Source organism: Parus major, chromosome Z (assembly GCF_001522545.3).
Source record: "Parus major isolate Abel chromosome Z, Parus_major1.1, whole genome shotgun sequence".
NCBI lineage: Eukaryota > Metazoa > Chordata > Aves > Passeriformes > Paridae > Parus > Parus major.
In genome coordinates, this window is record NC_031799.1 from 8,281,097 (window position 1) to 8,305,374 (window position 24,278).

Sequence of the window (24,278 nt, forward strand, 5' to 3'; positions counted from 1 at the left end):
TAGAGTTTTGTGGGATTTTTATTAATTTTTTTTTATTATTTTTGTGGGGTTTTGTTTTTCTTTAATACAGGCTAGCGTTGTACCCTTGCTAAAGCTGCTGATTCTGCCACATAAACTAGAACAGAAATTTCTCAGAAATTAAGTCAGTTCCCCTCCTTGTTAATTCACTCTCTGCCTCCCAACTGAACACCGCTCTGGATTTCTGTTTGCAGAAAACATCCCCTGTACAAAGTCTGACGTGCAGCTACACTGAGGAATGAAGAAGCCAAGAGTCCACTGAACATTGGATTTTTCCCTGTACAACGTGGCCTGATGTGGAGTTTGGTCCACCGAGGACAGCGAGTTAACCGTAGAGATCGTCGTCATTGTCTTCGCTGTACACGTTGCCCCCGCTGCCACCTCCTGTGCCTTGGCTCGGACCGGCGCCGCCCTGGTTGCCTGATGGGAACCTGCATGCAGCAGTGCAGGACAGGAGAGAAGAGATACTGTTCAAAAGCCTCCCTGCAGCTCAGCACCATCCCCTCCCTCTGCACCAACCCTCAGTGACAACTAGGATGGGCAAGAAGGAATGGGATGAAGGCTTAGGGAAGGTCAAAGGGCTCATGGCTGCCGGCTGTCACTTGAGTTAAAGGAAAAAAGGGACTTCAGGAGCACCAACAGAGCATCTACAACCAACCTGCAGGCACAGCCTACACCTGCCACACTGCATGGTGCTCAATGCACTAGGTTGAACGGCAATGTGCAGTGCAAAAGTGTTTTGTTGCCCAGAACCCATCAGAAAGCTGCCCCAGTGGAGTGCTCAGAGGCTGGCTGAGCCACACTGCCCACTCCTCACACTCCACAGGTACCTGAAGCTGCCAAAGCCACGGCTCTGCTGTAGGGTCTGTGCAAACATCTCGTATTTCCTGATGTCGTTGTCACTGACAGAGCGGCGAGCAAAGCGCATGGCCTCCTCAAAGTGATCCCTGCGGATCTCAGGAACCGGGTCGTCCTCCTCCACTTCCTGCAGCAGGACAGAGGGAACAGGTGAGCTGTGTGCCCAAGCTCAAGGGGGCCAACAGCTGCTCACAGCTTCCTCCCAGGTCAGGAGCTCCCAACACCCTCCAAGGTGGGGGCTGGAGAGCTGTGCATGAGTCAGGGCTGCAGAAGGCACCTCCTGAGCAATGCTGACCATGAGGCATCCCAGGAGGGTCCTCAACCTCCCACAAGATAAGAACAAAGTGCTCCAGCTCCACGCTCTGCACAAGAGCCCACTCATCCCCAAGGATGACAGAGGAACACATCACACCTCACACATGTGGGTAGGGAGAGCTCAGTGTCCCACTCACCATGGCAGAAGGGTTGGTTTGCCTCTCACGCTCTCGCCTGATCTCACTCTCGATGGATTCACGGATGGCCAGTTTGCAGGCACGCTGGCAAATTTCTGTCAGGTCAGCCCCTGAGAAGCCGTTGGTCATCTTAGCCAGGAAATCCAGGTCAACATCCTAGAGAAAAATAAAAAAGGAAGAGAGGCCTTTCCTTTACACCTCACATCCTAAAGTGACAGAGAGGTGCCTTTAGATTCCAGGGTATCAAGGTGCTACCTTAACTATGGCAAATTTTGGAAAGATCAGCTGTTGAGATTCTCGTTTTCAGGAAAAGTTAACCACACACTAAAGCAGGCTGTGCACCTCACACCCACCAAGGATCCACAAAGTGGCTGTAAATGCCTCTGCACTTACAGATTTAGGATATGATTTGTTCAGGTCTCAGCACGAGGAGTCAAGCAAAACAGCATCAGACTGGAAATAGACAGGGCACAAGCAGACCAAGACAGCTGACCTCCTCCTCTCCTCCCCTCAGTTGAGCGGGTATTACTGCAACCTCCTTAGAAACTAATTAGGTAAGTTTGGCATAAAAAAGCTTGGGCTCTCATTTTATGTCTGTTTTTCTTTGATAAACTCTCAGCTGCATTATTGCCACTTCCCAGGCAAGGGACACAGCTCTTGCCTATGACAGGGTTCAGCAACAACTTACCACAACAGTTCCTTTTCAATTCTTATTTCACACCTGTGTGTTCTGCACTTTTTTTCCACCTGTTTTCCAAAACAGGCTTTTCTGATCCTGCACCATGAGCAGAACCCCATTATGTGACAAAGAGCTGCTGTTCCTGCAGACCAATTTCCAGCTTTGCTGACACCCAACCTCAGAGCTCCAGCTTCCACAGCCTGTGTGGAACAGAACCAGCACACAGCAAACCCAAGCCAGAAGTAGTCAGGGTGCAGATCCTACCTTGGCAACTGGTGATTTCCTCAGATTGGCCTTAAGGATTGCAACCCGTGACTTCTCGTCAGGCAGGGGGATGTAGATGAGCTGATCCAGGCGGCCGGGGCGCAGGATGGCTGGGTCAATGATGTCTGGCCTGTTGGTGGCACCAATGATGAAGACATTTTTCTTGGTGGACATGCCATCCATCTCAGTCAGGATCTGGTTGATGACACGATCTGCAGCACCACCGCCATCACCGATATTCCCACCTCGGGCCTTGGCAATGGAGTCCAGCTCATCAAAGAACAGCACACACGGGGCTGCTTGGCGAGCCTGCAAAAAGCAGTGGGCACCATTATTCCATGCTAATACTTTCCAACAAGGAGCACACTGACTTCACACTAAGCCTTCCTTACCATTAACACAGCTCAGGAGTACCAGAAGCTCTTCACAAGGAGAGCTTGGAAGAGCTGCTCCAGAGCAGTCCCTTGCCACACAACCCCTCCATTAAATTCTCCTGAACAACAAGTTGAATTTCCCTTAAGTGGGAACATTGTTAACCAGGCAGAAGAGTAGTAACTCCAACACATAGAGTGAAAAATTGAGCTATTTTGCAGGACCAGAAGTCTCCCTGCAAGACCTGAAAATGTCAACTGGTTATTCAGGCACTGAAGCAGGTAAGATATGTCCAATGGAAAGGAGAAATCCAATTGCTGTCTTCAGCTACCTAATGTGTAGTTATAGGGAGCTGGATCTTCACAGTGAAGTGAAAGGAGGAAAGACCACAGGCAAAAGGAGGTGCCTGCTGCAGTCCTGCCATGCACACCTTTCCAGCCCCCACCGTGGAGGGTGTTGGGAGCCTCCTGACCTGGAGACACAGCTGTGAGCAGCTGAGAAATAAGGAAAAGAAATTGTTCACACTGAGAGTGCTCCAACACCAGTACACAAGCACAGAGGTCAGGGATTCTCCACTCTTCACACATGTTCAGAACTCAATGCACTGAGCTGATGAAATTTCAAAGTTATCTCCCTGCTCTGGACAAACAGCTGAACTAGACAGTCTCTGAGGTTCCCTCCCACCTAAATTTTTCTCCACTCTCCTTCCAACTTTTTTCTAAAAGCACTGTCCCTGACCACAAGAACAAGGATTCACAGAATAGTCCATGTGGACACCTTCTGGGACAGGAGATGACACTATGGGACAACTGAGCAGGAGTGAGCTCCTTTCTAAACTGTGTATATTGGAGGACAAGAACCCACAGGATATTCTGAAAAGTTAATGAAGTGTTAATCTAAGTTTCCAGGGGTGTGGAGCATACATGTGCCCTCCTAACCACAGCCTCTGCCAAAGGCACTGGGGAATTTATCACCCTCTACTGACAGATGCCAACTGCAGTCAGAAAAAAAGAGTTTCAACAACTATGTTGCTGAAGAGGATTAATTCCAACACAAGGAAAGAGCTCCTGCTCTCAGTGCAAGTAGGGAAAACATAGAAGACACAAGCAAGAACCAGTAAGACAGATGAAGTGGAGATAAAGTTCTGGGGGTACCTCAGCACAAAGATAGCACAGGGAGTAGGAGAAATACTTACCTTGTCAAAGATCTCACGCACGTTGGCTTCAGACTCACCAAACCACATGGTGAGCAATTCCGGCCCCTTGATGGAAATAAAATTTGCCTGGCATTCGTTGGCAATGGCTTTGGCCAGCAGTGTCTTGCCACAGCCAGGTGGCCCATAGAACAGAACTCCTTTTGATGGGGTCATGCCAAATTTGAGGAACTTGTCTGGGTGCTCCACAGGATACTGAAAGAGAACAAACAAAAACCTCTCATGATGAGCCAGAACAGACTATCTTGGAAGTACAGAATGGTTTGGGTGGGAAGGGACCTTCAGACGACCAACCAATCCAACTCTTCTGCCACAGGAAGGAACACATTTCTCTGAGTCAGTTTTGGTTCTACCAGAAGCACTACCTGAGATTTCTGGTGGATTAAACACAAGATCCTGCCAGGTGTCACAGCATGTTTTAAGTGGACACTGGCTTGGAAAGGCCAAAAACAACCTATTTACCTCTAGGAACTAAGTACAGTTCAGTACTTTCCCAAGTACCAGTTCAGTACTTTCCAGCACACTTAACCTCAGCTTCACTCTGCCCTGCAGAAGCAAAAGGGAACAACAGCTCATTACCTAACCTATTTGCTCTGCTCTCCAGAGACAGCAAGGTGTCTGATGTGAGCCTTTATCCTTAGCAACGAGGTCATATACAAGACAGGTGATGATTTTAACATCAGAAAATTAGACTGAAAATTTAGATTCTTTTATTCAAAGACAGGATGTTTCTAGTCCTGTGAAAGCAGGAATGTGTCAAACCCAAACCATATCAGTGCAGACACCTGGAGTTTCCACAGACCATTTGTAGCATTTTTTTTCCTGCTCTTTCCCTTTGTAGAGGGTTTCACAATTATTTCTCATCTGTCCCTGTGCTAAGGCTGATGGTGAGTCCTCCAGAAACTCTCTGTATGAGCACCATCATCCACTGCCTCGCAGATAAAGCTACCATGCAGGATGATTCTCAGAACTGGTCCCACTGCTAGTCTCCACTTAAGAGATAAAACTGTGACTGTTTATGCATGTTGCACAACACCCACATAAAATGTCACTGCAGACTCAGCTCAGGAAAACTTGATGCTGCTTCCCAGCACCTTCCTCCCCAAGTTCACAAAGATGGATCAGTATGGTATTTATAGCCCATTAGAAGCAGATACCATAAAGCTTCTGCATTTACTCTGCAGCTCAAACAGGAAATTGAAGATATTCTGGATTTTATTGTATTTTTTAAGCTGTCAAAGCAAAAAACCTGTTCTAAAGCCTTACCTGTACAAGCTCCTGGAGTTCTCTCTTCACATCTTCTAGGCCACCAATATCTTCCCAGGTAACTTGTGGCACCTCTACCACAGTCTCCCGAAGAGCAGAAGGGTTGCTCTGGCTCAGAGCCCACTGTTGTTAGAAGAAACAGTATTATATGAATTCTAACAAGTTCTTTTGCTTCAAAGAAGCAATTAATTGCACCCAGAAGAACAAGGGGCACTCCTGCATTACCCTGAAGTCATCCATGGTCACAGCCAGAGAGTTCATCACTTCAGCATCGATGGTTTCATCTTCTAGGTCTATGAGATCCATCTTCTTTCTGATAGCCTGAAGAGCAGCTTCTGAGCAAAGAGCAGCCAAGTCAGCACCAACATGGCCATGGGTCTCGTTTGCCACCTGAAAGCAGAGCACTGACCATGACTCACAGGGATACAAGCAAGGGCAACTCATACTCTGGTCCCTCACTGGGAAAGGAGGAGAGCAACACCAGGGCTTTGCTGCACATTCAAGACAAGTGATAACACTCAGGCAAAGACAGTGTGCTTTCTACTGCCTACTAGAGATCCAGTCTGCACCTGGAATTCAGATGGTGCACAGAAATGTAACCCTGAGGACTGCAGTTCTTCATTCAGGACAGAGATGACAGGAACCATCCAGCTTACAGGTGATGCAGTGACACCACAATGCTGACCCAGCTGTGTGAGAGCTTTTTCAGGGCTGCTGTACTTTTAAAGGCAGTGACACAGCAAACCAACCCAGGACGACAGTGGCAAGGCACTTGCAGACTGGAATGATGCACGTTTGTTTCACTTAGCCATTCCTAACTAGTGAGTGAGGGCTTTTGGTCACTGGTAAACTGGCCAGAAAGAATCCCAAAGGTCACACGTTCATACTGTCTTAATTGAGTCACTGCACTTGTATGATCAAGCCTTAACAATTCTTCAACTATGAAACAGAGCACTGGGAACGAGACAAGCTTTCCTAATGGCACACTACTCACCTGTTCCAGATCCACATCATCAGCCAGTTTCATATTTTTTGTGTGGATCTGGAGGATCTCCAGGCGCCCGGTGGCATCAGGGATACCAATATCTACCTCTCTGTCAAAACGACCTGGGGAGTACAAGCACACATTGAGCTTCTGATCCTGCACACCCCAGGAGCTGCAGCTGCAGTTCCTCTGAACAAACAAAGTGATGTTTTCCACAAAATATCACAAAACAACAGAATTTTGGGTTTTCCTGTAGCATCTACCGTGCTGATGCACAATAGAAGGGACAGGTCAGAGAAGGAGGAAAGACACTGACCATTTAGGCAAAGTGAGACTACTGTGAGACTAACAGTAAGACCTTGGGATTATAGAGCACAGAAGACTGCCCATTTACTAACTTTTTCTGAGCCATGGTTTTGGGAAAATAGGCTTCACTGAACCAATATACCATGAGACATTTTTGTTTATTTCTATCTCTGTGTCCTTGTCACAGGAGTCCAAAAATACTGAGAGATTTAATTTTTTAGAACCTTCGCAGCATTACCCAAGTGGTGAAACACATGAGGAAAACAGGGCATCACTGCGATATGCACTGAGATAAGTACACTTCTATTTCTCCTCCAGCCACAGCTGTGCTTTCAAAAGCCTCCCTACATATTTAAGAGTCCAGTTCCCCCTGCACACTTGACAGATTCGCTATTACAGACTCTACCAACTGGTCATACACTGGACGTTCATGTTTTGAAAACATGAGTCTCAGAAACTACTGTACTGTTCATTAATAAAAGAAACCCAAATTGGGTAATTCACAGCCTTCTGCAATCTAATGCATGAACATCCCCTTAGGCATTTCCTCCTTAAGTGTGTCCTGAAATAGCTTCACCTAAGAGAGGCTAGCAGACTTTTCCCACTTCGAAGTATTATTTTACTTCTACACATTCTCACCTAACATGGCACACAAAACAACATCAAAGGCTGCAAGCCTGGAAAATAATTTCTAGCAAGAAGCTGGAAACAAGTCAACAGTTTATGTAACACATGTTCAGCATGACTTTCTGCTCAATCTTTAAGGGGCCCCTGAAGCACGGCCTGTCACAAAGTGTGTGACATACAGGGAAGAGAGGGCAGGGGTGGTTACCGAATCGCCGGAGTGCTGGGTCGATGCTGTTGGGTCTGTTGGTGGCTGCCATCACAATCACATGTGCCCTCTGCTTCAGCCCATCCATGAGGGTCAGGAGCTGAGACACGATGCGACGCTCCACCTCCCCGTGTGTCTGGGGGCACAGAAAGCTGCACTGAGACCAACAGCTCTACACCGAGCAGGGCAGCCAGCGCTGCATGGGAGCCAGCAGATACAATATCCACAAGATAGTAACAAACATTGTGAACTGTATCTGATCACCCTCATGTCCAACTAAATTCAGGTGTTAAGGCAATGCTGTTTTACCCTGCAGTGAAATGCAGACTCATGCCAGCTGCTACTAAAAAAAAAGACATACTAATTTACCTCCTACAGGCTCTCTTTACCTTCTCTCTCTTAGGAGCAATGGCATCCAGTTCATCAATGAAGATGATGGCAGGAGCATTCTTCTCTGCTTCTTCAAAGGCTTTCCTCAGGTTGCTCTCAGACTCACCAGCCAGCTTGCTCATGATCTCAGGACCTAAAAAACAGCGATGCTGTGCCACTCAGAAGAGAGGCAGCTAGCCCCAAAAACACACAGCTGAATTTTTTTAGTACATCTACATGGGACAAGCTGTATTTCAAGCCAAAGCAAATACTATCAATCAAATTCACTAAATCTGCAGCTGAAAGGCAAGACCAGCATGCAGAATTAGTTTCTATCATTATTTTGGTGTTTCCAGTTTACTCTAAGAGAACGCAGCACTAGTCAATGAGCTACCTTTAGCTGCCTCTTTCCTTACCCTATTTCACACTTGGTGAGCTTCTCTGTAATGTGCCACCACACACAGTTAATGCCAGTCCTAGCTTGCAAGAGAAGCAATCAAATTATAAGGTGATGAATTATCAGGATAGGGAAGGAAAAAGCTCTATGAAGCCATCTTTAGCTTACATTACACAGGTATACATTTACCTCTGCATGATCCTATAAACTGAAGAAGTCAAAATAACCAACAACAAACAAACAAAAACACAACCTATCGCCTCTCAAAGGTTAAATACAAAATAAAAGTGTGTACGCACACTGATCCCAAATGGATGGACAGCACTCCCCTGACATCTACAACTGCTGAACACTAGTGCAGGTTTAAAGATTTATTCTGTTTTTACAGATTTTGCTCTCATGCTGATGGCAGTGGCAATGAAGAGAAAATATACCTCTAGAGGATACAAGAAAAATAAACCTGACCCTCAGGCACTGGAAGCTGCCAGCTGCAGAGACACAGGGAGGGACAGGTGCTCTGAGCATTTCATTACAGGTAACTCACCAGTTCTCATCAGCTCTGTCTACAGCACTGCCTGCAGCTCCAGACTGGGCCAGCAGGTAGTGAATGTGTCGCTAACTCTGACAGCATTATTTTTATCATGCAATAAATGTACAAGCATCTAAAGAAACAGCTGGTGCATTAGCATTTAGTGACAGCTTCCACACACTTAAGGAAGTATATGACAGGGTGACATGCAACTAAAATCAGCCAATTTACATAAAAGCAACTCCCTAACCCTACTGCTGGTCACTGTTGGGCTGTATTATACTGTCCTAAGCTATCACAGGATTGAAATCAGAAAAGAAAAGCTGCATTCCTTCAATAGAAATGTTCTCTTATTCCAGCACTGACTAAAATGAAACAGAAAAGCAGTGTGGAAAATTCAGAATCTGGTCCTTACTAGGTATCAACCAGTAGTCACCTCAACTGCTACAGGTGAGAGTTATCAATAGGAGTTCTGTCACTTATAGCTAAATCCAAAGCATCTCATTATAGCTTTCAGGGAAATTCCTTCCAAATAACATACTAAAACAAAAGAGGTCTTTGTGCTTTACTTGAGGGGAAAGAGGAATCCACAGCAGCAGCTCCTTTTCTGAATGGAACACGGTGGGAGCAAAGCCTGACAGCTCTGCCTTCACCAACATAAATAGATAAACACCTAATCCCTGTGTCTCAGCACAGTCTTCCAAGCACTCTGCTACAACACAAACGAGCTTCAGTAAAGTGCCACTACAGATACTTCCACACAAAGGGCTTCCAAGTGTCCCCAGAGGCATGCTTGAAAGAGGTAAGGAAGGATGTCAGGAAAACAACCTACAAGTCCTATTAACACCACTCCTTACCATAAGATGGACAAGTGAGCACACAGCAGACCTGGGGCCAAAGCAGCCACAAAACTTACCGTTGATCAGGAAGAAGAAAGCCCCCGTTTCATTTGCCACCGCTCGGGCAATCAGTGTTTTACCAGTGCCAGGAGGACCATACAGCAGGATCCCACGTGGAGGCTGAGGACAAAGGCAAGGGACTTAGGTCGTGAGTATCTGACTGCTTAAGCAGCTTCACAGTGAATTTGTAAGCATTTGATAATGCCAGTCTGAAATTGTGATGCAAATTCATGCAACAGCTGCCATGTCAGCATTGCTATCAACACCCTTACTACTTCTCACAACACACAACAAAAACCTTGCCAGTAACTGGCAGCGTTGAGTCAAAGCATCACTCTGCTTTACAATCTGCCAGGGTTTCAGTCTGTGTCCAGAACACGTAAGCAAATACTTCCAAACACTAGCATTAAAACAAAACCAAAAATCCCCTCCCAATGCCTCCTAAATGTCCGTTATGGAGAGACATGTCCCAGGGCAAGCCATCTGCACTTGGGGACATACCTTCACCCCTATGGCCTTGAAGAGAGCAGGGTGTCTGAGGGGAAGTTCCACCATCTCTTTGATTTGAGCCAGCTGCTTCCGGCAGCCACCAATGTCATCATAGCCCACTTCATTCAGTGACTCCTCTTCATCCTACCCAGGAGGAAAAACATCAAACATCTGAGTGAAAACAATAGTTCAACAACCCCTCCCAGTTTACAGAAGCCAGGATTATGGCTTTTTAGACATTTCTTGCCTGTCTTGAGATTCTCACTTTCAAGTCTTCCTGATGTCTTCTATAATTGTTTCATAGCTCTCTCTTCCCAGACATATAAAGAGAATTGCCTGCACGTACTCAGACTTCACTGAAGCCCACCCTCTGGAATGACAGCCTCTGCTGCCAGGTTCCCTACAGACTATAGCACAAAACAAGCTCTGTGACTCTTTGACGGGGCTAATGGAAGTAACAAGAGACAATGTCAGTATAAAATATACTTACTCCTTAGAGTAAATGCTGTCTAGCAATTTGGCATATTCATCTGCCAGTTATTCAAGTGCAGTGCTACCTTCTGAGACTGACTCCAATTAGCACTGAATGTTAAGGTCCAGACATATGGATAAGATCAGTTGTAACCAACTCTTCCTTCACAGTATCCATTTATTCATCTGTCCAAACCTTTATTGGCCTCAGTTATTTAGGCCACATTAAAATAATAACATAATCTGGAATCTTGGAGGGGCTCAGTTCAAGTCCCACCTACCTCAAGGTCACGCAGGGGCTGGACCTAACAGGCACTGAAGGTCTCAATTTTGGAGATTTCTGCCCTCTCTGGGCTCTGCTCCAGGATAGGGGAAACATTTTTCCAAGTATCTACTGGGAATTTACCTTGATCCAGTTTATGCTACTGTGTCCAGTCATGTCCCTGGGCACAGCTCTCAGAAAAGCCTGGTCTTCTATCCTTTCCGATCAGATATTAGCCAGTAGGCCTGTCCCTTTGCCTTCCCTTCTCCAGGCTGCATCATCCCATGATCCCAGTCCCTCCTCTTTCATTCCTGACCTCCAGTTCCTCATAATTTTGGTGGCCTAGGCTGAACTTACATCCATCTATCCATCTATCTCCACTGTGGCCTGAAGAGGCCAAGTGAGATTCATGGAGTGACCAAGTGCAGTTTCACAAGGGTCACAGACATGTTTTTCAGAAGGAGCTAACAACAAACCAGCACACACACTATTTGCAGGCAGAAAAAGGGACTTATTCTGTGAAATACGCACCCATCTTAGCTCACTTTTCTGAGATTTCCCACTCTATAGTAAGGTCACCAAGACCTGTCAGACAAGCCTCTCAGGCATCCACAAGGTTGCAATACTCAAGGCTGGACACCTCAGTGGACTGGGGAATTAATTTTTTTTTTTTTTATGTAAAACATTTGGGGATTTCAAATTTTTCTTGGAAAAAATGACCATTACTTTCTTTTCACGTGGCATGGAATTTAAGCTCTCTCATCTATGTATCAAGGGAATACTGGAATTAAAATATGCATCCAAGCACAGTGTAAAATATCTGAAAGCAGATGCAAAACAGCTGCTGGCAAAGCATGGCATCTCATCAGCAAACCTACCCCCTGGTGTTTTCAGCATATGAGGAAGACACTGGAAATACCTTTCTCTGACTGCCTTCAGCAGCAGTTCATCTCCTGAAACCAGAGTTTGTGGCCCTTACATTCAGTGGATAAAACATCAAAACAGGAACTGCAAACACTGCTGCCCTCAAGCACTGTCCTAGAAACAGGCTTTGAACAGAGGAGATCCAGCAGGAAAACCACATGGCAGGGTTCTGCTCACCTCCCGTTTGATGGGCTCTCCCTCACAATGGATCACTGTGTCCGGAGCCACTATGCAGTACGGGCTTGGATCTGTCTCCACCACTTTGAACTCCACTGCACGCATCCCTCCACGCACCAAGAAGATGTCACCTGTAAAACCCCACACATCAGTGGCCTGTTGCAACCCACATCTGCAAAATGTTTACCCCCTGCACAACAAGCAGCCGCAGAGTTTTATGAAGTGGGTCACACAGGCAGACACTGTGGCATTTATAACACTGCTTTGCATGTTAAACTCAAGAGCTGCATGCACTGCGACAGCCTGAGTACTGTTTCAGTTCTCAAATTACATTCAGCAAACAACAGAAAAGAATACCCTGCCCAAATACAAAACACAAAGTCAAGAAATTATTTTTTTTTTCTATTCAGTTTCAAGTTAACATTTCTAAAACAGCCAAAAAGCCCTAACTTAATAAAAATTTATTTTGAATCTATTGTAACTAGCTGCTACTAGTTATAACTGTTCATTTCCAGAAGCAGAATTGCACTGTCACTCCTGGCTGCACTGGGCTGCAGATCCTGGATAACTCTGACTTGTGTCTACACTGAACTTTAATCTATGGTACAGCAGAAGTGTTACGAACACAAAGCCAAAATGCATTTGGTTTTCTACTCACCTCCCAGTTATTACTTAAATTACTCTGAAGAAGTGAATTTAATCAGGGTGCCAGCTGGCTTTCATGTCTTGGTTTCCTCTGGGACAGAGCTCATTTTCTCCCTAGTAGCTGTTTCAGTGCTGTTATTTGGATTCAGGATGAGAACAATGTTGGTAACACACTGCTGTTTCAGCTGTTGCTCAGCAGTGCTTACCTCCCTCCTCAAGCACTGCTCTGCCACTGAGCAGGTGCACAAGACACCAGGAGGGAGCATGGCCTGGAGAGCTGACCCAAACTGCCCAAGGGGATATTCCATGACATAGAACACCATGCTCAGTGTATAAACTGTGTGGATTTCACTGGGAGACATCACACGCTGATGAGGGACAGGCTGGGCATTATTCAGCAGATGGTGAGCAACTGTCTCAGGTGTTGTGCAATACCTGTCCTTTTGGGTTCCCTCCCCTGTCTTTACTATTATCATTATCATCATCATTATAATATTTTACTTTGTTTCAATTACTAAAATGTTCTTAACTCACAAGTTTTTTCCTTTTACATGATCTGTTCCCCATACCATGGCTGGATGGAAAAAAAGTAGCTGTCTGACATTTAGTCACATGCTGGGATCAAAGGAAAACAGTCCCTTTTGGCAACCAGCATGGGGACAAAAGGTTGGCATAATGAGATCTGAGCAGAGCATGCCAAGCTAAATTTGTTATAAGCATTCAGTATATAATAATAGCTGGTGACAGTGTTTATTCATGCTTATTCTCAGTGTGCATTTTTTAACACACCTTGTAGGTATCCCCTGTGATGAGGTTTACTGTCCTGGCTGCCTGGGCTAAGGTTATCTTTGTGTTGTTCTTTGCAGTAGTGGCTTGTGATGTGATGGAATCACTAATCCAGATACGAATCTGAGGAGAGAACTGAGCACTGCCATCTGCTCTGTACCTCGGGAGCCATCCACTGGGAGCCATTGGTAACTTCACCTTTCCTACACATCCGATGTCTTCCAGTGCCAGGCTGATTAGCACAGCATTTGAGCACTGTCAAGATTTTTAATATCCTTTCAATACACCTGAAGCCAGCCTTATCACAGAATTTCCTTAGCTGGAAGGGACCCATGGGGATCACTGAGTCCAACTTCTGGTCCTGCACAGGACAGCCACAAAGACCACACCACATACCTAAGGGTATTGTCCATGTGCCTCTGGAACTCTGGCAAGCTTGGTGCTGTGCAACAGCACATTGCTGAATGGAATTCAGATCTTGTTTAAAGTTAACATATTTAAGAACATCACCCAGAGGAGAAAGTGTCCAGGCCAGTGACTACCTAAAACATTTTGGAATTTCACTCCTGAACTACGGATGCTGAAAGCAGGCGAGGAGCACAGTGACTGTGTGAAACTAAGTCTCATTCTGGCCTGGGAAATCATAAGGAAGAATCCAAACAACCTTTGCAGGTGTTGTTTGGATCACTGTTGTTTCCTTGCAAGAAACAGTCAAGGGGTGATGTACCCAATTGTCCAATAATGGTGATGTGTTGGTTTAATGACCAATGAGAGTTTTACCTCTAGGACCTTCTTGGACCTGTCTATAAAAGAAGATCTGGAATAATAAAACTTGCTCTCTTGTGACACTCAGCTAGAGAGTCTACGTCATACGCTTCGCTGTTGCTAATACAGTGTGACACTGAACAAGTGTAGAATCCTGAAAAACGACTAAATATGTGGAAAAAGGTGTGCTGCCATGCTGGCAGTTCCAGAGAGACAGAAATCACTGCAGTGAGCTGGAACTTGGCCCAGCACATTGGAAGCCTGTTCCATATTATTCCATACTCAAAAGAGGAAAAAAGGTCTTTGGATCTAATGACAAAATATCATGCACTGGGGCTACTCCAATTCCAAGGACAGACAAAACACGCTTCTGAGAGAGTGTATTGCATTCCCTACTGTGCGCCAGCCTCTGGAAAACCACATGATGCAATGGACTGCTCATAACTATATGGAGAGCAAAGGTTGGTGTGACCAGCAAACTTTGGCACACACATTTAGCAAAAGCCACCTGGTGACTAACTCTCCCTATCCAACACTTTAACATACTGTAGAAGGAGACAAAGTTCCTGTAGTGCACATAAAAAATATGCTGGGATAAACATTCTGGGTTGCTGCTACCTCAGGCAAAGGCAAGCCCATGCATGGTTCTGCTTTTCCACACATGGTTCTGCTTTTCCTCAAGGACCTGGGTGCACCTGGGAGGATGGAAAAGTCCAGTGTATGGATCAAGGTGATTTGATTTTAAGTGAGAGTAGGAAATTAACCAAATTGCATGATGCTAATTGTTACTTAATGCTCATATGATCACTTCTATGGCAGCTATCTGCACATCATCACATTCAGTACCTGACAGCAGCTGAATTTATCACTACAGATGTGGGGACCTGAACCTGAGTCTCCCTCAATTACCACATTAATGAAGGATAAACTGTGATGAAACTGGATAAGCACAACATACACCCAAACAATGGATTAATATGCAGGTAACTCACCAATTACATCACGTGGTAGCAACTTAGTTTAATGAGATTTTCTCCCAAGTTCCATGTGAGCCTTTCTCATGCTCTCCCATCTCATACAGCTAAAAAAACTGCAGGAGAACTACCAAATCCCAGTGTTTGCTGCCAGCCAGCAGCAGCAAAAACTCCTTCTGAAGATTACAGAAAATTTGAATCACTACTAGCAAAATTTCTCCCTACAGATGCTGGTCTAATGCTTCACAGAGATCTGTGCAAGCTTCTAGAAATTCTCTGTATTTAATCTTTGGACTAGCTCACACTTGTGGCTGTGAGGACTTCAATGACAGGCATTATTACCTTTCCTGATAGGTCTGTAAGCTTCCAAGAAGTAGGGCTTGAGATAGACCTCAAACAGATTCCCTGTGATCCCCTCTACTGTGTCATCAATTGGCAGCACATGGATACGTTTTCCATATTTCACATCTGGGCAAGGCTGGATGCTGCAAAAGAAGAAAACCCCAGTTAGCCACATTGTGCTGGACTTGTACCTCAGTGCTATACCTGAACAAGAAAAGACATGCCACTTCCCAGGAGAGAACATCCCAAGGCCATGAAAAGCCCTAAAAGAAAAGGTGAGACTTCCTACTCGCACAGGAATATTTCAATGCTGACAAGGTAAAAATCATACCCACCAAGAGTTACTCTTCACAGCACACACTTGCCTTCACTCCTTTCAGCCCTGTCCAACACTACTGGAAAGCTTAAGAGTTTCCTCCTACCCTTCTGCAGACCCCCTCACCACATTCACACATCTCTATGTAGCCTGAAGACCTGCAAGAGTCACGAGGTAGCTTTCAGTTCAACAAGTCACTGCAGAACCAGCTGCAAGGAAAAGTGAGCTGGGGAAAACTCTCTGTCCTTATGGATGCTAAATTCTGACACTGCCTGTACAAGATTACAGGCCACAAGAGCTTCTCAGGCTGGCCCTGAGAAAGTAGTCTGGGAAAGACATGAGAAAGAATTAAAACAATCCTCAGGGGCACAAAACAACCTTGCAGGTGTTGTTTTGTGTTCCTTGTTTTCCTTGCAGGAGAAAGTCAGGGGGGTGGTGTACCCCACTGACCAATGATGGTAATGTAGCAGTTTACTAACCAATAAGAGTTTCCTTTCTGTACTTTCCACGTATCTGTCTATAAAGCAGGCCGGCAAGCAATAAACTAAAGGATCCTCTTGTTCTGACTCCCTGAGAGTCTGTGTCGTTCTTTTCCAGCCGTTCCCAATCGGAACGACATGTCCTCCTCTCTCTCACTACAGTGGCCAGAGTCCCTACTGCTGACAAACCTGATTCCAAGGAAAGGCTCTTGCATTACCAACCAGGGGTGAACACCTTTGCAGCCACATGTCAGTCCCACTTTGTGAGGGCTGATGACTAGGTTAAAAGCTGAAAGCTCTTTCCCCTTTTTAAATACATGCTACAGTTATTATTTGGCAGTGTAGCACAACAACCTACTGTAGCGACAGCTCAAAGTATCCAGCTGTGGCAAAAACTGGCTTCACCACCTAAAAAAAGCCATGGAACTGCAGCTGAGCATGCAGCTTTCCATATGTGACTTTTGTTAGGGACTCCTAACAGATTCTTTTACCACATGCAGAGAGGACCACATTACAGAGAGGATACAGCAAAAGGGTAAAAGAAAAGATAGACTGCCCCAGAAGGAAAATATTTGACAGACCACAATCAGGAAGCGATTAGCACATGAATCTGGATCCTGGCAGAAACCAGGACACAGTAACACTATAAGCAGTTAAAGACTGGCAAGAAAAACTTTGAGGGCAAGTGTGTGAAAATTCACTGACCTCGCAATGACTCAAGACAATTGGTAACACATTTGGGAAGCTGAGAACCACTACAGACAGAGTGCTAACAGAAGACAAGAGCATGGGCTGTCATGCTAGAAGAGACTCCAACAGGAATCTCACATCAAGTTAAAGTAAGAATTCACCTCTACTTTAAATCCAAAGACACAAAGCACCATTTTGAACCAATTACAGAAGTGATTAAAACTTGCATTTTTAGTAGAGGGATGGGTGGAACAGCTTCATTTCTCTCATCTACTAAGTTTGTATGAAACGTATTTTGCATTTAAAAATTATTACAGATATCACCCCAGAAAGTCTGGTGTCAGAAACAGGCTCTCATTTTCTCAGAGACAATGCTCAGGAGGAGGAGAAGCTGTTAGCCTTACCCTATTTCAACCTGCAAACTACCATTTTTATGTTCAGGAAATGCTCATGGGCTACTGTTCTACCCACTCCCATCATGGAATGGGACCTGTCTCCTGTAAGCAGAGATCCATATTTCCAAGTTTTACTACTACTTTTAAGGTCCCTTCCAACAAATTATTTTATGATTCTACTTCCTGCAAGTGCTCCACAACAAAATCCCTGCAAATTTTTTTAAGCATTCCTGATTTAAAAATTATTTTTACATCAAAAATTGGAATATAAATGTCCAAGACTTTTAATCTTGCTATTTGGCTGTTCCATTTTTTCTGGCATTAATTTCTAACAAGTTTTAACTTGTTTTTGCCATAGGGCAGCTCAGATACTATGAGATAATGTGTAATGCTGCTAATGTCTTCCACAGGTAACACTGTTCTCACCTGATCACGTCACCCAGGCGCACTCTCAGGTTGTTGCGAACAACCCTATTCATGCGAATCTTCTCATCTGAGCAGGTATCATCTGACAGAACAATGCAGACTGCTTCTCTCCTCTTCTTTCCTTTGAGCAAGACAGTGTCTCCTCTGAACAGCTGCAGCTCATCCATCTTTGCCTGTAAAGAGCAAAGTGTTAGAAGATGCTTTTGAAAAAGTAGGAATTCACGCATTTGAAGGAGTTATTTGACCTTGGAAATTACACCTTGGAAATGCTATATACCAAATCCAGAGGACAGAGACTCTTACTACACTGCTACAGAGCTAATCCCGAAACCAGAGGAAGGGCACAAGCTCAAATGAATCCTACAAACTGAGGCTCAAAACACCTTTTATCAAGGAGGAGTGTCAGGAAACAAGACAATCCTCCCTCAGTGGTAACAGCTGTAGCTTCTGACACAAACACTTATATTCATGTTGCAAAGTTACATTTCAAGTTAATAGACAGCAACAGCTTGCAAATTACCAGATTAAACGTTTTGCCTCTACAGATGACGCACCTGGGACAGTGACACAACACTGTTGTCTTCATTGATGGCTTCATCAACAATTAACCGATTGGGCCTGTTCTTCTGCTTCAGAATAGCAGTCGACAAGTCATCGGCTTTAGAGCTGGGAGAGAAAACACAACTTATGAGCCTGAGTGATGCTGGCCCTGTCCAGCCACCTAGTTTTCATCTCCTCTTTCTTCAAGTTTCTTTGTTGTCTTGTCTTTTATAACCTCTACTTGTTTGTAGCACTACAAACAAAGAACACTACCTCCCAAGGACCAGTTGCAGGAGCTCAGGGGAGGATGTTTTCTGTCAGTAAATGTAACTGTGAGCTTCCAATGGATACAGCTATGAAGCTATCTATGAAAAGAAGTGGTCAGTGAGATGTTGCTGACTGTAAGATGTTTTGCCTCAATGAATTAGTCAGACTCATCTGAAATCACATGTAACAGCTACCAACAAAACAAAAGTTCAAGTCTATTTGGCATCAAATCCCAGATAAATAGGGGCATTAAAGGACAATGCTGCAGCAGCCCTGACAGGAAGAGTTGTAAAAGTTTAGCCTGTCAAGGCCTGTTTGTTAAACCTAGCAAGCCGCAGAAATATTCAGGTGCTCATAGAAAATGACTTTGTGTTGGGGATTTTTTAGCTCTTTTCCATAATACCTTCACAAAAGTCACTGCAGCTCTGGCCTATGACATCACAAGAAATACAAGAGGTAATTCACTTCCCTTGACAAAATGGAGCAAGTAAAACATCAAGGAAATGGAAGAAGGGCAGATTAACGGTTCTCCTTCAAAATCTAATACAGTGAATAATTCACTCAATGACAGAATATGAATTAGAACCAAGTTATTCTTGAGGAGCTCTTAGAAGCTGTACATTAGCCATACACATCAGGGTTGGAGTGCTGTAGCTTCCCTCAGGGGGCTGACTACTTTCTCCAAGTATGTGGCTGTGCCAATGTCCAACGTGAGAAGAGAAAATGCTGCATAGCCTGACTTGATTCTGAAAGAAAATAAAAGAAAAATAAAGTCTTCCCCTGACCTAAGCAAGCACCAAGCACTGGCAAAGAGTAGGGAGCTTTGTGGACAATGGAAGCAGTCGTAACTTTTGCTCCATCTCACCCTTTTAGAGACTGAATGATGAGAAGAAACCAAACCTTCAGTGGAAACGGCAGCACTTGGCATGTTCACTGCATTTTAAGAGTCCATTAGAGAGGGGTGACATATCTGTGGTGTGATGTTACCCAGGTCCCTCCCCACCTCAAGACAGAAGCTTTTCCAAGACAGGCTATGCAGTGTTGGCTCCCTTCTCTGACATGTAAAGAGGAAACAATACCAAGCAAGCCACTGAGAGCAGCCAGCTTGCTTTCAAAAGATTTTCAAGCTTCCCTTAAATGCTGGTAGCACAGGAAACATGTTGCAAACAACAGGCAATATTATTTTAAGTGAACAAAACAAGTTGTAAAACATGTTCTTTCCTGGACTGCCAACACTATTGAAAGCTATCTTTTTTCCCTCTCTTTATTAAAGAGTGCAAGAGGTAAGACATTGCAGATCTATTGTCCGAGCAAAAAAGAACACAATAAAAGCTGCTAAATACATCCTGGAAAGGGCTCATGAATTCCACAATCAATATAAAAATGTAGTCTTGTTTGTGAGTTCTAAAAAGTCTGCCATTTCCAGGAAAACAGAGAATAAGAAAATTAAACAAACAGATTATCAGGGCAGATTATGGTTTAACAGTGCATAAAACCAACCTATTTGTAAGGACTTTGCCTCCTCATTATCTCCTGGCAGCTGGAAACTAACCCAACAAATAGATTTCAAGATTTCAGTTAAGGGACACCAGGGAGATACACCACTGGTTATTTGGGCTATTCAGAGTGTGACTGTAACTCCTCCCCCTGCACATAAGATGTGAATCCCATGGCTTTTTGATACGAAGCCACTGCCAGACTTTGGCTAAGTGAACTATTGCTGAAACTAAGTGTCTATTCCTTGGGATGCAGGGACTGCTATTACAGCCTGAAAAACAGCCTGGAACACCAGATCAAAAACAAATGGTAAAAGAACTGGATAACAAGTGGAAGCTTTTCAGTCAACACTGTACACAAAACAAAAGCTGCAAAAGACTGGAGAGAAACTTTGGATAGCTCCAGACATACAACAACGTGGAAAAACACAGCACGAATCCTCCTGGTTCTGCTAAATAAGAGAAGAAAGTTTTAGTATGGAAGAACTGAGCCTAAAAACTGAGGGCTGGATCAATACACTTCAGATACACTTAGAGCAATTTAAAAGTATTGGAAGCATTAAAAACTAAATAAAAATGTCCAAGAAAGAGCTTCCAGGGAGCTAAATGTGCAGGGTCAGCTTCAGTGCTCTGACCTGACTGCTCTGCATAAGAAAAAACAAAGGTTCAACAAAATTACATGTCAGCTCAGCAGGGAAATGATGTTATTTCTCCTGCAAACAAGGGTAAGGTTTAGACAGACAATCACTACCCATCTTTCAGCAGCAATTAACAATATTGTTATCATCACCATCTGCCCTCATTGCATCTCTCAAGGAGTTCCCTGTGCTGCAGCTGAAATAACAGGGCAAGAGATCTGTGCACCTCAACCACACTCAGACAAACCCCAACATCTCTGTGAAGGAGAGCACAAACAGAAAATACCAAGCAGGAAAGCCTAAGGCATGGGTTGGGACTCTCTCCTGACAACTGTCCCACTCCTGATGGGAAACTTTGCGAAAGGATAGGTACAGAAAGCTAACCCAGGTAATTTTTAAAGCCCCTTGACGAGCTTCTGGTCAGAGGCAGCCTGGTGGAAACCCTCCAAATCACCTCCCTGACACACCTGTCAGTTCCCTCACACACTTTCCCTCTCACCCCTTTCTTTCCCTGACTTAACAAAGAGACAAATGACACAAAACATAGCTTTAGAGCTGTTTTGGAATTAAAAGGAAATTCAACATCTGTATTAAGCTGCACCTAGACAGAAGCCAGGAATGAGGACACAATCACCAGCACAGAAAATGGTCAAGCTTGTAAAGTGCAAGACATCTAGAAAACTGAAGCAAATATGTACTAGCTCTAGAGGCCAACCATAACACATTCCCTCAGCCTCCTTTCCTCTCAGTAAAGCAGTTCAACAGCCTCATTTCACAGATGGGAGAACCAGAGGAACTTTCTACAACTTACAGAATCACAGAATATCCTGAGCTGGAAGGGACCCATCAAGATTATCAAGTCTAACTCCTGGCCCTGCACAGGACCATCCCCAAAAATCACACCATGTGCCTGAGATCATTGTCCAAATGCTTCCTGAACTTTGCCAGGCTTGCTGCTGCGATCACTTCCCTGGGGAGCCTGTTAAGGTGACTGACCACCTTCAGGATTTTCCTGATATCCAACCTAAACCTCCCCTAACACAGCCCCACAGACTTAATTACACTCAGTGGTTTCTCTCTGTGTCAGAGGTCCCCTTATACAGCAACTGGTAACACCCGGAGGCATATTACCTGACAGTGAAGGGTATGAAGAGCCAGAGAAGAAAGTCATTACCAGGTAGTGATCCTTCTGAAAATGATAGCCGACCTCCAAAGCCCCACTTAAAATAAGGAAACAAGCTATTCCTTCAAGTTGGTGCTAAAAATAAGCAAAAAAGTCACTTCCTAGAATGATTCCAGCTGCAGTAACGAAAGTGAAATCAGCCATGTCTTCTGTATGCTGCCGTGAGTTCTTACCACTATCCTTGTGAAAATCACTTCCCAGATAAAACCTCTGGACAAATCCTTACCAATCTGAACATCTGATTTACAGACTGAACCACTTTTCCCAGGTGGGTATTAAAGAAAAAAAAAAGTCATAAAACATTTTTATCCCCAAGTGAAGTGTCTGAAGTATGTGGTGACTGGAGACACTTACTGAAACAAGACAACCACAGGGGGAGTTCAGACCCATTGTGGAGAAGCCAAGTTTTCAGCACTGTTTCAGACTGGCTGGGACAGGAAAACAGGAGCCCCTTCAGATACCACACTCCCTTAGCTTTTGGAATGCTACTTGCCATGCTGAGACTCGGTTCAGCAAGATGGCTGCCAAGCAGCTGTGACAAAAAATGGCATCTAAAAAGTAACCCTGTTCCAGTTGCAAACTAACTTTTCTGGTTCCTGCGTGTGTGAGAAGAACTTTGCTGAAGTAGAAATCCCTTTCTAAAAGCACTGTTAACCTCGCCCAGCTGCACAACCAGGGTCTAGGAATGTCACTTCCAGCGCAGACATGGAATGCCTGGCACATCTCACTGGAACTGACCCAGCAGGCCCAAGCACGTTTGGATTCCAGGAGTTGCAAAAGAAAAGGAAAACCTATTTAAAGAACACCCAAAGGCACCGAAAGTGCCTCTACAGAAGTTTAAAAGTCACTTTGAGTATTCTTGGATTGGGAAAATGTACCTTTGGATTCCATTTTACCCTGCTCAGAATGCACGTGGTTTGCGTGCAGAGACTGTTACTCATTCCTGAGGAGCTCGGAAGATGATCCTCAGCCTGTAACTGAGTATTGCCGAGAAGAGTGAGGCAAGACACCCGAGACGGAAACACCGCCGCCGATCGCCTCGGCCATGCCCGGCACAACATGTCTGCCCCGGCTAGCGCCAAGTCATTCGCCTGCCCCAGCCCCAGAGCCTCTGCGAACAGGAGGAGCCCGGGACGGGTCCAGAAAACAAAGCCCTCCGTAGTTCAGGGCCCAGCGGGCGGGCGGTCCTAGGCCCGGCGGCGGCACGGCGGGAGGCCAGGCCCGGCCTCGCCCCCCGCCATGACTCGACACTTCCCGGCGAGGCCCGGCAGTGGCGGGGCGGACGGCGGGAAGCGGCTCACCCCCGTTCTGGCGCCGCCTTCGCCCGCCTGGGACCCGCGGGCCGTCCCGGGTGAAGCGGGCGGGCCGGACCGGGCCCAGGCCGCGGCGAGGCCTAGGCCGCGGCGAGGCGGCGGGGCCCGCACTTACTCGGATCCCGAGGCCATGGCGCTGCGGGGAGGGGGCGAGGGGCGGCGGACGGCGGCTCCTCGGGGCGGGCGGGGAGGTCAGAAGGGTCGCGGGGGTCGCGGGCGGCGGGCGGAGGGTTCGGGGCGTCCGCGCTGGCTGAGCCTCAGCGCCGACTCATCGGCGAGGGGAGCCCCGCCCACGCCGCCTCGCCTTCCTAGCAACAATGTGCGCCGGCCAATCGGAAATTCCGGCAGGCCGCCGCCTCGGCCAATGAAAGAAAGCAAAAAACGAGACAGACGGCTCCGCCTAAGCCCCGCCCCTCCGTGTGCCCTGGCCAATCGTCACCAGCCAGGCGCCACTAACGGTAGCCAATCGCAGAGGGGCTCTTCCTCCGAGCGACAGCCCCTGCGGGGCCAATGGCGAGGAGCCACCGACGGGAACATGCGGGAGGGAAGTCCCGCCTCCACAGGAACCTCTGATTGGGCGGCTCCCGAGGGCAGGGCCAATCAGAAAGGGCGTGGTGCGCACGCGCGTCTCTTCCCGCCACTCAAAGGAGCCTTGTGGTTAGGGAATGGCCGGCGCCTCGCAGGGCTCTTGTTCCGCCCTGCCCAGGGCACCGACACCTCCCACAGGACCAGGCTGCTCACAGCCCCATCCAGCCTGGCCTCGAACGCGCCCAGGGATTCAGGGGCAGCCACAGCTTCTCTGGGCAACCTGTGCAGGACCTCAGCACCCTCACAAGGAAGAATTTCTTCCTGATACCGCATCTAACCCTGCCGTCTGTTAGTTTAAAACTGCTGACCCTCATGCAGGCACTTTATGCCATTGTGAAAAGTCCCTCTCCAGCTCTGCTGGAGCCCCTTGAAGGCATGGAGATCCTGGAGCCTTTTCCAGGCTGAATAATCCCAGCTCTGTCAGCCTGTCCTCACAGCAGAGGTGTTCCATCCCTCTGATCATCTTGGTGGCCTCCTCTGTGCTGGCTCCAGCAGGTCCCTGTCCCTCCTGTGCAGGGACCCCAGCTCTGGATGCTCCAGCTGGGTCTCAGCAGAGCAGAGCAGAGGGGCAGAATCCCCTCCTCCCTCCCCTGCTGCCCACGGGGCTCTGGATGCAGCCCAGGACATGCCAAGGTGTTTTTCTGGAGTTGTAGGACAAAGCCCCTCTCTGTCC

General features: G+C 46.2%; 1 protein-coding gene across 1 annotated transcript; it reads right to left on the minus strand.

Moving 5' to 3' along the window:
* On the minus strand, positions 1-23,300 carry VCP (valosin containing protein). Its single transcript, XM_015652654.1, has 17 exons — positions 23,133-23,300; positions 18,135-18,246; positions 17,581-17,753; positions 15,275-15,417; positions 11,763-11,893; positions 9,941-10,072; positions 9,457-9,559; positions 7,635-7,768; positions 7,246-7,381; positions 6,117-6,229; positions 5,348-5,512; positions 5,123-5,245; positions 3,839-4,051; positions 2,272-2,580; positions 1,329-1,484; positions 849-1,003; positions 1-449 (listed from the first exon to the last, which is right to left on the minus strand). Exons 1-17 carry the CDS (start codon positions 23,147-23,149, stop codon positions 344-346), a joined length of 2,421 nt encoding a protein of 806 aa, XP_015508140.1. The 5' UTR covers positions 23,150-23,300; the 3' UTR covers positions 1-343.
* Positions 23,301-24,278: the final 978 nt, after the last annotated feature.